Raw genomic sequence first — 13,201 nt, 5'->3', positions numbered from 1 at the left:
GATTGTACAAATTTGACATAACAGCATTTTTCTAATACTTTTTTTTTTCCCCACAATTTGTGTATTTTATCTGAGAGACAAAAAAATGTTCTAATAGTTGGGTATTTTCAAATATCTCATCATCGTGTACTTGTCTTGGAAAAAAATCAAACTAATGTAATGTAATGTAATTATTTTCAATTGGAAAAAAAAATGCAAAAAATGTATTGCGCGTCAAAGTTAAATACAACTGAACTGTACTATACATGGATAAAATAAATAAATAAATAAATAAATAAATAAAGGCCACTAGCATGTTAAGCACAGGTTAAACATTTATTTCAGTAATCCTTTGGCATTCCACTAGGGGGGGGGGCACAAGTGGTACCCCTATCATGATTTGATTCATTTTTCAATTACTGTCACAATATTAATAACAATTTTGTGTAACGTGGCTTCGAAAAGTTGTTTGCCTGTAAAATGAAAACGTTCAGAGTGTTTCACGATGTCGCCAAACGTGCATTTTTCATTTAACGATGTTCTGCGCCTCCGTTTGAATCCACGCGCTGATTAAATATCAAAAGTCAACTGCCGGCTGTTTCTTTTGTGATTTTTCCGCGGCAACAGCACATTTTTCACATGCTTGCCTTTTGTGTCAACAAGAGTGCCACCTGTTTTATGCCCAATTGCTGTATAGTGTACAACGTAGCCCAAAAACAACACCCTCCTCCTCCCCGCACTCACTGTTACAGCAGCATGGGAATGTTTGGTTTTTCCTCACTCACTTGATGAGCAAGCTTAGTTTTTTTGTTTTTATTAACCCACAGAATATTTGAACAGGAGTTTTGTTGTTGTTAGACTGGAACAGTGGTTAATTTCTTTTTTTTAATGGTATGTAAGAATATCCAAAAATGTCAGGTTTGTGACAAGTTTGCAAGGCAGCCTGGGTGAAGACGATGTTTTTTCCTTTTTTGTTGTTGTGTTTTTTGTCAAGTATTCTTCAAATACTTTTGCAGTCTTTTTATAAGTATAGTGTGTGTGGGGGGGTGGCTTAATCATTTTTTTTTGCATTACTTTCAACTATTTTAATATTTTTCATGTTACACTTTTGTATTTTTTTTCTAGTATTCATTTAATTTATTTAATATTAGGGTAGTTTTGGTCAACGTTTTGTGTATTTTTGTGCTGTTTTGTCGTTTTTAAATGTCTAATATGATTTTTTAAAATTATAATTTTCCTGGATTATTCTTTGTATATTTTCATCAAATTTATTTTGTATTATTTCATGACTAATAGTACTCGTTATGCTGCATTTTTTCACATAACGCTTTCTCATTTTCATTTAATTTTGTGTTTTGCTTTGTCTAGTGTTTGTGTATTTTGTTGAATATTTGTCTTTCTCAAACAGTTTTGCATTTTTTGTTAATATTTTGCACTATGTCGTTCTCTGTATTTTATTACATATTCTTGCATTTTCTTATATTTTTTGCAAGATTGTGTTTATTGGATAACAGTCAAGACGATTATTTTAGTTCAAATCGATGGCCTCCTCTAGTGGTGGCAAATATGCAGCACAGCCATTGGGACAGAATTACGGTAACAAGTGTGGTCACTAGAGGGTAATGTTTGCCCAGGTTTGGCGCTGCTCTTGTGTCAAACATGTAATATACTGACCAGCAATTAGTAATAGTTGAAGTTATTACAGGGATATTGCCTGTTTTATTCGTGTCGTTTGTGAAAGTGCTTCATTAATTCATCTTTTCCAAAACCGGAAGTCAAGTGTTTGGACTATCAAAGTACCGGTACAAAAACTACAAAACATGGTAAAATGCACCATTATAGGCATATTTATTTTGATAGAATTTTGTAATGTATTTCGAAGTTACAACTACTCGGTTTGGTTGCGGTTCTCTTAAAACCGGGAGACTACTTGAGTTTACTTTGAAAACTGTCCCGGGATTTAGCTTGTCTATCAATGCCCGCTTGACCGCCACTTAGCGAGCGCAAAGTGAGGCAGACTTGTCATAAAAAGCGGTGTGGAAGTCACATGGGCTCACTTTAAACCGGCTTGCATCGTTCCTCCACTTTATCCACCCTCTCACCACTTTTTACACTTTTTTTTTTTTACCTAGAGTCGCTGCAAAGTTAGCAACCAAACAGCCTCGCTTATTTTAACTATGTCCGAGAAAGTGTAATTTTCCTTTTGTTTACCTCTGTTTTTTCTTGACACCATGACGGAGGAGAGCAGGAGCGAGCACAGAACAGAGAGCGGGAAAGATTTGGACAAGCAGCTCCGTTTGCGGGTGTGCGTCCTCAACGAGCTTCTCAAGACAGAACGGGATTATGTCTCCACGCTGGAGTTCCTCTCGGTGAGTTTGACATGGGCAAAAGGTCCGCTTGGTGGTCCCGGGTTGGGAGAAGTGCGAAGTTAGCTGTGGTGTGCTGAGCATGTCGCGGCGCATAATGCAGGTGCTTCAGTCATAAAGTCAGCGTCAGTGTAGATTGAAATGCAGTGAAATAACAACAAAATAAGAAAGATTTGAAAAAAATATATATATACACGTACAAGTTGATAAAACCACTTGACAAGACAAAAGACAGGCCTTTGGCATCCCTGTATGTCTAAAAAAACACTTGGGGGGGGGGGGGGTATGCATGATGTAAATGAGTTTGAAAATTTTCCTGACATTTCCTGACAAAAAAAGGTCAGGAAATGCGCTAAACAGAGCTATGCGCACCCCTTCGGTATCCAATATGTGGAAAGGAAAAACAATTGGGGGTGCGCATGGCGTAAACAAGTTTGGGAAGTCTTAATTCGTGCATTTCCTGACAAAGTAAGTCAGGAAATGCAGTAAAAGAAGACGTGCACTCCTTGTGTGAAAAAAAACAAACATTTAGGGGTGCGCATGGTGAACACAAATGTGAGAATGGCAGTTTTAGTGCTTTTCCTGACCTCCCCCTGAAAACTCAGGAAATATGCCAAACCAAGCTATACAAAACTACTTTAGTTTCCCCATATGTGGAAAGAAAACACACTTAGGGGTGCACATGGTGTAAGTAAGTCTGAAATTGCTGTTTTAATGATGTACCACAGTACAATGAGACATGCACACCCCATTCAGTATCCCAAATATGTGGGGAAAAACACTTGTGAGTGTGCATGGTGCAAACAAGTTTCCAAAGGTTCTTTTAGTACATTTCCTTTGTGAGGAAATGCAGTGAAGTGAGAGAAAAAACACACATGGGGGTGCGCATATTGTAAATAAGTTTGGGAAAGGCTCTTTTAGTGCAGTTCCTGATTTTTGTCATCTTTTTAAAACACCTTTATGGTGTACTTTCGATTCCCCAATACCTGGTGTGCGCACCCCTGGGGGTGCATGAGATTAGCTGTGTGATGGTACAATAAGTACATATATTTACACACATTTAAATTGTGTGATTATTCCACCGCACTCCCAGTGGTGTGCGTACCATTATTTGGGAAACCCAGGTAGTATCTTAAGTGTGTTTTGGGCCTAAAAATACATTGGAAGTGGACTTTGAAAAAAGAATCGCATTTTAAATCGCAATTGCGCTATTGTATAATAGACACTTTTGACTGCACTACGCTGAGTCTTGCTTTCTATTGCTATCTCGGGCCCACATGTTTCTAATGGAGCTCATATTAGGAACTAGTGGGGATGGGATGGATCACAATCTGTCCTTTCTTAGAAGAGGCATCAGAGAGTGTGTGTGTGTGTGTGTGTGTCCCCGCGCCTCCGCCTCTTCCCTGCTTTTATCTCCACGGGAATTCATTTGGGGGGATTGGCTGCTCCGTTACAAGGCGAGTCTGTTCTGGCCGGAAACGTCGGTGCCGGATGCGTCCGGCGGGGCCATCAGACAAGCCGAGATGAGTCGGTATAAAAGGGGGGGTGCGCTCTCGAATGTCCACGGATATGAGTGCGGAAGGTGATTGAGGAATGTAGCTTTAGTCCCACACGATTAACTCCCGAATAGAGATGAGCCGATACCGATTATTAGTCGATTTCACATTCAACTCGCACCGCTGTAGTTTGTTGGAATAGCACGTGCGAGGTGTATTGTGTTTGTTTTCCTTTTTTTTCTTTTGGTGGGGAGGCAACCCAGTCATTGTTTCACAGAATTCCCGAACCTCGGAGGAATTCCTCCCGCAGGAAGCGTGCTTTACAAAACCAGTCCCACAGAGCCTTCTGGCCAGCGTCCACTCTCTGTGACCCGCCCTGCACTTTTGCCTCTCACCCCCTTGAGCAACCCTACATGCACACACACACACACACACACACACACACCCCTACACACACACCCCTGCACACATTTGTCTCCAAGTTCGGAGCATATGGCAAAGAAATTGACGTTCGATCATTACTCCCTACCCCCCAAAAAATCGGCGAAGAAAAAAACCCCAGAAAATAGCCGTGACGTGATGTTGGCAATGCGAGCCCGAAGGCATTTTGCCTTTTTTGTTTTAAGGTAGCAGGAACTTGTGGAGGCTGCCGATACTAGCCTCCGATACTTGACATCAAACAAATCTCCAGTGAAATGTCTTTGCTCACATTTTTTTTGTCATTGTGTTGAATAAAGTTTTACAGTACAAGAGGTGTCGTGCTCCCTATCGTTGAGTACTCAAAGAGTGAATACTCGTGCTAGTATTGGTCTAAAAAAAAGTTTTTTCCGAGACTAATCCTGCCACTTACAAGCTGCACGTCATGTCAATAACGACTTGACCAACCTCCACGTTCACCCGGGGGCCGGAAGAAGCGCAACTTTCGGAATTTTTGCACGCAAAAATAGCTAGCGGGTAATTTTGGAGGTACTGAAAAAGGTTGTGGGAGCTGTCCCAAATAGGTCTGGATGTTACATAATGAAGAATTATAACAGGAGTCAGTGGGTGGTGGTTTTTATCTTGGGCGGAATGAACTAGAAAAAAGAAACATAATGTAAACATTGTGTGTCGCAGCTTTTAGCCATTGTCATGTCTGGATGAACAACGCAAGGAGATTTATTTACGTGATGCGTTTAAGTGCTCCCTTAGCTGGCGTCTTCCTTGGCAGGACTACAAAGCGCAGTTGGCATACATTTATTTCAATGCACTCATTTGATGCTTTTTTTTTTTTTTTTTTTTTACAGACAGATTCTTGATGTGCAATTAAATAAGAACCAAAAGCCTCATGCTGTTTGGGCAGCCTGCTGTTGCTAGGCAGATTTTGTAGGGCACCAGTTTCACCGATCAACATGAAATTGGGTGAACATGTCTATCATGACAGGTTGCACGAAAAAGCCTTTTGGAACTCAAATTGTCATGAAAGAGTCTTGACAGGACATACGTAAAAGTCTGCAGAAGCCATACCCAAAGTTGAACAGGAAGTCAGCCATTTTGGGTGAATTTCAGGTCCCGTACTGGAAATTTGTCAAATGAGCCCCGATCAGAATTTTAGTTCGGATGGACAATGCTAAATCACAAAGATTTTTTTAGGTGCACCATTGCACAATTTCATTTAGAGGTACAATGATTAATCGACAACTTACCGATTCATCAAATTAATCGACAACTATTTCGACAATCATTAGAGACTTGAACATAAAATTGTCCACATTATTGGAATTTCAGACCCATAACTGTCAATATTCTCTCATTTCTATCATCTTCAATGAAATAAGACTGTATGTCTTTATTTCAGAATAAGACCTTTGCTTTTACTTTGGAAAACAGCAATCGATATATTTACAGATTTTCTGACATCGACACAGTAATCAATTTGAAATAATGTTTTTTTTTTTGAGTGAAGGGATGTATTTTGATTTGAGTCATTGTTTAATTGAAAACACAATTGACAGTCATATTAGTCAATAATTCTAATAACCACATCTTGAATATTCTCCTATTTTCATGTCTTGGAAACAGTTTATGCAACCGCTTCAGCTACTTGTCTTAAGAAACCATCCAGCGCTTCCCGTCCATTTTTTTTTTGTTTTTTTTTTTGCTTTTGTCTCTGAGAGAATTCGTCAAGCAGGATTTCCTTCCTTCCTTCCTTCTTTCCTTCCTTCCTTCCTGCAACCCCCCCTCCCCCCGCCCCCGCCCTGCCCAGCTTTACATTGTGTTGCATGCTTTGTGCTTTAACAGCAGCAGGCAGGCAGCCCAAGTCGGACAAATCAACGTTGAACATGTGACAAGCCCAGAGGAGCTGTTTTGAAGAAAAGAAAAAAAACACAATAAAACCCACAAATGTCGTCTGTGCGAATGACTTAAGCGGGCATACAAGGGCGGCGTGGTGAAACTGGCACTTTATGTTTTAACGAAATTAAAACCAGACACGATAGGGAACTTCCACTTATCATGTTTTTTGATGGTCGAATTAAGACTTGACGCAGTGTCTGTCTGCAATTTGAGGATCTTGCTCGAGGAAAAAGATGCCAATCACGGCACTCAACTGCAAACTGTCTCGCTTGAAGTCCATTTATGTATTGATTTTAAACAATGATATCTTTTTTTTGTCAATTGCAGTCTAGCATATTGATCATTTTTAGTTAATTGTATTTTCTACAGAGTATTTGGTATTTTCAAATAGGGATAGGCGAGTACCGATACCAGGTGTCGTATCGGGCCGATACCGGCCTTGTTACAGCTCCAGCTGTTATGAAATGCGCTATATAAATAAAATTGTATTGTACTGTATTCATGGAGGCTGCCGATATCAGCCTCCGATACTGAGGACCCCCCCCCAAAAAAAATCTGACTTCCAGTAAGTCCTCCTCGACAGTAGTTGGTGCGGCAGATCATCTATGTCAGAAACAAATGTCCTCGTTCACAACTTTTTTGTCATTGTGTTAAATCAAATTCAAACCTAACAGTGGTATTGGTACTCTGTATCGGTGAGTACTCAAACAGTGAATACTTGAACTGGTATTGTCGTGGAAAAAAAGTGGTATCGGACATCCATAATTTCGAATATTTTTCAAATTTCCCCCCTAATATATGCATTACCTCCTCCCCGATAATTGTGTATTTATGGCTAGTAGTATTTTCTATATTTTTGGGGGGGAATGTTTTTAGCATGATTGCTTCATACTAGATTGTGTGTCTAAAGTTTTGATCTGGATGGTGGTGACAACAAAGCTAACGAGTGAATGATGCACAAAAGAGGCAGCAGACAAGAAGAGAAAGGCCCATTCATTCCTGTCTGGCTGACACGTTATACTGCAGACCCGTGCCAGTGTACTCACATTGGACCCACTAAAAGGCAACGGCATCATAAGCATTTCGATTGGTCGTAACTCAAGAGGTGTTTATGGCGGGAAAACCTCAGCGTGTGCGCATTTGATTCATGTGGCGCCCGTTTGAATGCAATGCATCAAAGGTATCGCGTGTCCTTGAATGCACCGCCTCATCGTAACCTGGCCTCACGTTAGCGGTGGGAAGTTAGCATTTGAGTGATCCAAATAACAACAGCTTTGATATATTTTTATGATTTTTTTGGGGGGGCGTGGGGAGGTGAGTTCTGTCATTTAAAATTATGAAGCTATTTTGTCGTCGGCATACCGGTAGTTGTCAAAAAACAACATGTCTAATGCTAATTTCACCCTGTGAACCATGCTAACATCACGATACTAATTTAGCTAGCTAAACTAACAAATCAACTAATTTTGAATGGTTAGTAAATATAAAGCTTGCCATCGTTTTGTGGGAACAGTGTCGAAATGTAGCCTCATTTGCTGAGCTAACCGGACGTTAGCATTTTGCTTAACGAGCTCAAGTTAACCAAAATGCTGTACTAACTTCATGCTGTGGCGTTATGGAAATACTAATGTCATGCTACTAACGTAGCCAGCTAAGCTAACATGGCTAATGGAGAGTTAGCCAGCTTTTAATGGTAACAGAGCCGCTTGATTTTGTTGTCCCTCGTCTACAGGTGTTAGCTTAGCTGGCTAGGTAAACTGGCCTGACCTTGGTGGCATGAAACTTTACATTTTGGTTAACAAGCTAACAACATCATCGCTTTATGATTATTTCTCGTTGCTTAAGGCACCACCGTAATCTTTATCCTCTGAGTGATTTAAGTCAAAGCAGCATTGTGCATTCTTAGCTTGCTTATGCTCAGTACATTTTTGTGCATCTTACACTAGAAATCAAACCGTTTGGAATACAAAATAACAGCACAGTTGCTTCTCCCTGTCCGAGCTCATTTGAAAGTTTTTAACGGTCAGCCTCGGACGTGACAGGGATGGCCAACAAGGCCGGAAGCGCGTCGCTAGTGCACACAGGTCTACTTGGGATTCAGATCTGGCCGGCGTCCAGACAGCCTGGATCCGTTGTCGGGGTTCAAAAGCGCTCCCCGCCGGACTGAGCGCCGTCACGAAGGAGCGGCGGATGCAAACAATCGGCGCTTTGCTCGCCCGCTAGTAAATAAAAAGGCATTTGGCTGACCCAGTAAAAGCACAACGCAATTAGGCAAATGAAGTGTATATTTATGGGCCGTCCTGAAAATGGGCTTCGATTCAGAGTCGGCCCAAGTCCATAAATCCAATGAGTCAGCTTCCCATCTTGGACGTCTTCCAAGGATTCACTTTTAACTAAATTACCCATGAAGCTTTGCTGCTTTTCTTCAGAAGGAGCATGTCCCCCCCCCTTCATTAGACTTTATTCCAGGAATAACATACACTGTTCACAAATAACCAGAATTAATAATAATAATAATGATAGTGAGGATTTATATGCAGGGATGACATTTCACGTGCCTATAATGTGTGTTTTGTAGATTTGAGTATTTTATTTGTGTAATTTTAAATGTTAACATTTTTGCATTCAAGTTATAGTTTGTATATGTAATAATATTCACCTACATTTTTTACATTTTTAAAAAAATATTTTGGTATTTTTTAAAAATTAGTCGCTTCATTTTTTTTAGTATTTCATGTGTTTGTATTTTTTTTTCTTTGCTCGTTAGTGTACGTCATTTTTCCAGTTTGTCTTTTTTCCCGACTTTGTAGCAACACTGAATATTTTGTAGACTATAAATGTGATTTCTTACCTAAGCAGTTCCACTTTTTCTCTCCCTAATGTTTCACGTCGTTAGCAGGAAGCGGACCTTCCGCTCGGGCCCGACACTGAAAAGCCCCGTCGAGGTCCGTGCGCGCCGTGTTTGTACATATTAGACTTGCTAATGCCACCGAGTGTTGGAGACTTGCGAGGCGAGGCCGGCTGCAGAATGCTAATCAGCCAGTTGGAGCTCAACAAAGACCCTGATTATTGAAGTAGCCCCCCATCCTAAAAAAAAAAAAAAAAAAAATCCAGCACTTGCTGTTACAGTTTTTCTCAGAAGTGTTTCTCTGTAATCAACTGACACGTTGGCTTGTTTTTCTCCCCACAAGTGAATTTAAAAGCGAGGGCTGCGACTCTGAGATGGTAAACACAAAAATAACGCCGCTCATTGAGAGTATGCAAATGTTTTACTGTCGCCTCTTAAAATTGTGAGTTGTTAGTTTCTTCACTTTTTTTTTAACAAGCACCACAAACATTTACTAAAACGTTTGTTTCAATTGTAGTTTTATTTTGTTAGTTTTTGTTTACTATATTAATGTTGGCGTCTAACCATCCCTGTCCTCTTCCAGGTGTTCCTGCATCGACTGGACCAATATGCCGCAACCAAAATGGACAAGAACATTACGGAGGAAACGGTCAAGGTGAGAAGACTTTTTTGAGAAGAGGCAAAAAAAAAAAAGCGATTTGGAATGAATTCCTCCCATCAAGAGAGTTTGCATTTGCTCTTAATATCGGCACCAGTGTCGCGTGAAAGCCTCCTCTGTTCCCATGTTTTAAATTACAAGATCAAAGCCGGCATGACAAAGACGCTGCGTGCTTGAGTTTTGCTCGGACCCAGATGCTTGCCTCGTGCCGCCATCTTGATTCCAGAAACTTGCTTGGTTGACTCTCTCAGGTGTTGTTCTCCAACATCGTGGACATCCTGGCGGTGCACAAAGACTTCCTGTCCATGGTGGAGGAGCTGCTGCAGCCCGACCCGCACGCTCACCACGAAGTCGGACGCTGCTTCTTGCACTTTGTGAGGGGCGACGCTCGAAATGATGGACTGCCAAAAAAAGGCCCGACGTATGCACGGGGGGCAGCAATTGTGTTGACTTTTTTTTTGCAGAGGCGCCGTTTCCAGATTTACGACGAATACTGTGGAAATCACGAAAAGGCGCAGCGGCTGCTGCTGGAGCTCAACAAAATTCGCAGCGTCCGCACATGCTTGCTGGTGAGGCGACGCCCCCCAAAAAAGTGTCACATCATTGAAGAATGCAAAAAACATGTTTTGGGGTCATTACGTCATCATGTGAGGGTGTATTGACTTAATAGTTACATATTTGGGAAGCGCTCATCCAGGGCTTTGATATGAGGTATTACTCAATGTGTTGGAAATGTGTTTTTTACACGTCATTAATGGCGAAATATCAAGCAAAACACTTATTTTTATTTTTTTATCATTGAGTCATCATGTGAGGATACATTGGCGTAGTAGTTACAGAAGTATAAAGCCCTCATCAAGTATTTTAATTTGAGGTACGACTGGATGAGGTTTGTTCGAAATTGCTTAATAACATGTTTTTTGTTCATGGTGCCATCGCGTGGCGAAATTTTGAAAATACTCTCAACTGATGGCCAATGTTTGACTCTCGCATTAAAACATGAACAGGTGTTTGTCTGTTGTGTTTGAGTGAGCGAGACAGCTGACGCGCGTGGGAGGACTTGCACTTCCTGCCGCGCTCCGAGAGACTTCCACAAGGGGAGCATCACGGCGCTGGAAGGGAAAAAAAAACAAAAAAAAAACAACAACCAAAAGTTGGATTCCCTCTCAGCTAGTTTGCTGTTTCTTCTGTAGAACTGCATGTTGCTGGGAGGCCGGAAGAACACTGAAGTCCCACTGGAGGGCTACCTGGTGGCTCCCATTCAGAGGATCTGCAAGTACCCGCTGCTGCTCCGAGTGAGTTTACCAACGACCCTTCTCAAAACGCATTTGCACCTAAAGTTCCAGGAAAGTTGCTCTGAGGTGCTGTAACTAAAAGTTACAATTCGATTTCCACCTCTGAGGTTCTTGGATGGGTGTAATTTAGAGATGTACAATTAAATGCAAGGAAATACAATTCCATTTATAAAAGAGAATGTTGAATAAATGTATTACATTAAAATGTACCGTATACAAAAAATAAAATACGGGTGAATTGGATTTGTTATGGCATGAGGCAAAGTGGACTTTCCAAAGATATCGTCCGAATGCAATCCCTCATCTAACGTCTCAAGGCGCCGGCTACGGATAAACCTCTCCCTCGGCTGGTCCAGCTGTAACGTTTCTGTTCGTACCTGTCCGCCACTCCCGCTCGACACTCCTCAAATTTCCGCCTACGCGGGCGAAAGGAAAACTGCGTTCAAAGGTTTTCACGCGTGAACCCGGCCAGACTTTGTCCAAAGAGCCGCCGGGATACGCACACACACGTGTAAGACAAATAAGGTAATTTGACGCCGGGACGTTTGGAAGCGTCACAGCTGCCAGGCCTTTCTTGTGGGAATCATATTTTAACTGTTGTAGCTGACATGAGGAAAGGTACATAGCGGAACAAGAAGGTGAGGAGTGCGTGTTGAAAATGTATTATTTCATGCGTTCACTAAAAATAAAATCCTATCAAAATTGTTCACTCACAACGAATGACACAAAAATACAATAAAACTCCCTCTACTGATTTAATTTTTTTTATTGTATATTTTTTCCCAGGAGCTGCTTAAGCGGACGCCCAAGAAGCACGAGGACTACGCGCTGGTGCAGGAGTCGCTGCAGGTGATGAAGGCCGTGTGCTCCGGCATCAACGAAGCCAAGCGGCAAATGGAGAAGCTGGAGCTCCTGGAAGAGTGGCAGTCGCACATCGAGGGCTGGGAGGTGCGTTTCAACGTAGCCAACCGTCACATTCCACTTCGGGGTCTTTTTTGATAATTAGGTCAGTCTGTCTGCTGCGAACAGTGGCGCTAATTGTACGACAAAAAAGGGAGATGTTTGGCGTCCTCACAAAAGCCTCCGTTATGTATTTATGTCTACTAGTGTTGCCGTACACTAAGTAGGCCGTTTATAAACTTTTTTTTTTTCATGTTTTGCTGCATGTAACATTCCATTTGCAGGAAAGCTGTGTCACTAATGACAATGTGCATCAGTATCAAACTTAATAACATAAAGGCATATAATGTTGTGCAAAGAAGCCACTGTAACGTAATTTTGCAATAGAAAATATAAGAATAATGGTATTTGCGGGGACTGGGGGCGAATCGTAATTGTCAATGAACAAAATGGGGAGTAGATCTGCAGTTGCTTCATGTTCTTATTAACTTACTCTTAATTTGAAAAGAAAATGTCACCAACGTCCAACATGAAACTCTAATGCCACCTAGTGGCAGAAATTTACCTCAACACAAATCTATGCCTCAGTGTTTTAGACTCCTTTTAACTGTATAGTAATACTCTTATCCTTTTAACTTCAAATAACTTGATGAATGAATGACTGTATCAATGAATTAAAAGATACAACAATATTTTCTTGAGGTCCACTTTTGAAAAACACAATTTTACTGTACACATTTTTATTTAGAACAAATGTAAAACGTGCGATTAATCACAAGTTAACTATTTAAATCTAGATTTGTTGCGATTAAAAATTTGAATCGACTGACATATCATTAACTAACACAGCATGCAAAGTAAAATACAAACACAAAAACAAGTTTTCTTTGTCACATAAGGAAAATGGGGTCTACCGTTGGGTGTAGCCTCTGCGGTTTCCCCCACAGTGGTGTATTAATTATAAACACAAGCTCACTGCGATGGTTGGTCATCCCACTGCCAAAATTTTAGTCACGGCGGTCACTTGTCTTTTCCAGCTCCCAAAGCTTGATCATATTTAGTGCTAAATGAAAAAAAAAAGCTCACTGTTCTGTCGTTCCCGATTCATCGTCCACATCTCGGCTTGTTATTTCTGGCGGGTTAAAAGTAGAGGAAATGAGACTAAATGATGCTTTAAAGGTCTGCTTTGCTTTTATGATGGAAGGAATGAAGGTGACATCAAAATAACTAAACAGCTGTTGGAACGCTTGACAGGGCGCTCATTAAGCACTTGCTTTTTCAAGAAAAAAAAAAAAGTAATTGTATTACAATGTATTTATTTTTTGTGT

At 40.9% G+C, this 13,201-nt stretch overlaps 1 protein-coding gene across 1 annotated transcript in view; it reads left to right on the top strand.

The window, feature by feature from the left end:
- Positions 1 to 1,986: 1,986 nt before the first annotated feature.
- The window catches only part of prex2 (phosphatidylinositol-3,4,5-trisphosphate-dependent Rac exchange factor 2), a 36,191-nt gene continuing 24,976 nt past the window's right edge, over positions 1,987 to 13,201 (top strand). Inside the window, exons 1-6 of the mRNA XM_086020140.1 lie at positions 1,987 to 2,348; positions 9,604 to 9,675; positions 9,930 to 10,052; positions 10,143 to 10,247; positions 10,872 to 10,973; positions 11,760 to 11,921. Of these exons, the coding sequence (XP_085876266.1) occupies positions 2,211 to 2,348; positions 9,604 to 9,675; positions 9,930 to 10,052; positions 10,143 to 10,247; positions 10,872 to 10,973; positions 11,760 to 11,921 (702 nt within the window). The 5' untranslated portion in view covers positions 1,987 to 2,210. The remainder of the gene's footprint in view (positions 2,349 to 9,603; positions 9,676 to 9,929; positions 10,053 to 10,142; positions 10,248 to 10,871; positions 10,974 to 11,759; positions 11,922 to 13,201) is intronic.

The sequence above is a fragment of the Filicampus tigris genome, chromosome 21 (genome assembly GCF_054856515.1).
Source record: "Filicampus tigris isolate MCC_2025a chromosome 21, RoL_Ftig_1.0, whole genome shotgun sequence".
Classification (NCBI taxonomy): Eukaryota; Metazoa; Chordata; class Actinopteri; order Syngnathiformes; family Syngnathidae; genus Filicampus; species Filicampus tigris.
This window is presented reverse-complemented; position numbering and strand designations above follow the sequence as displayed.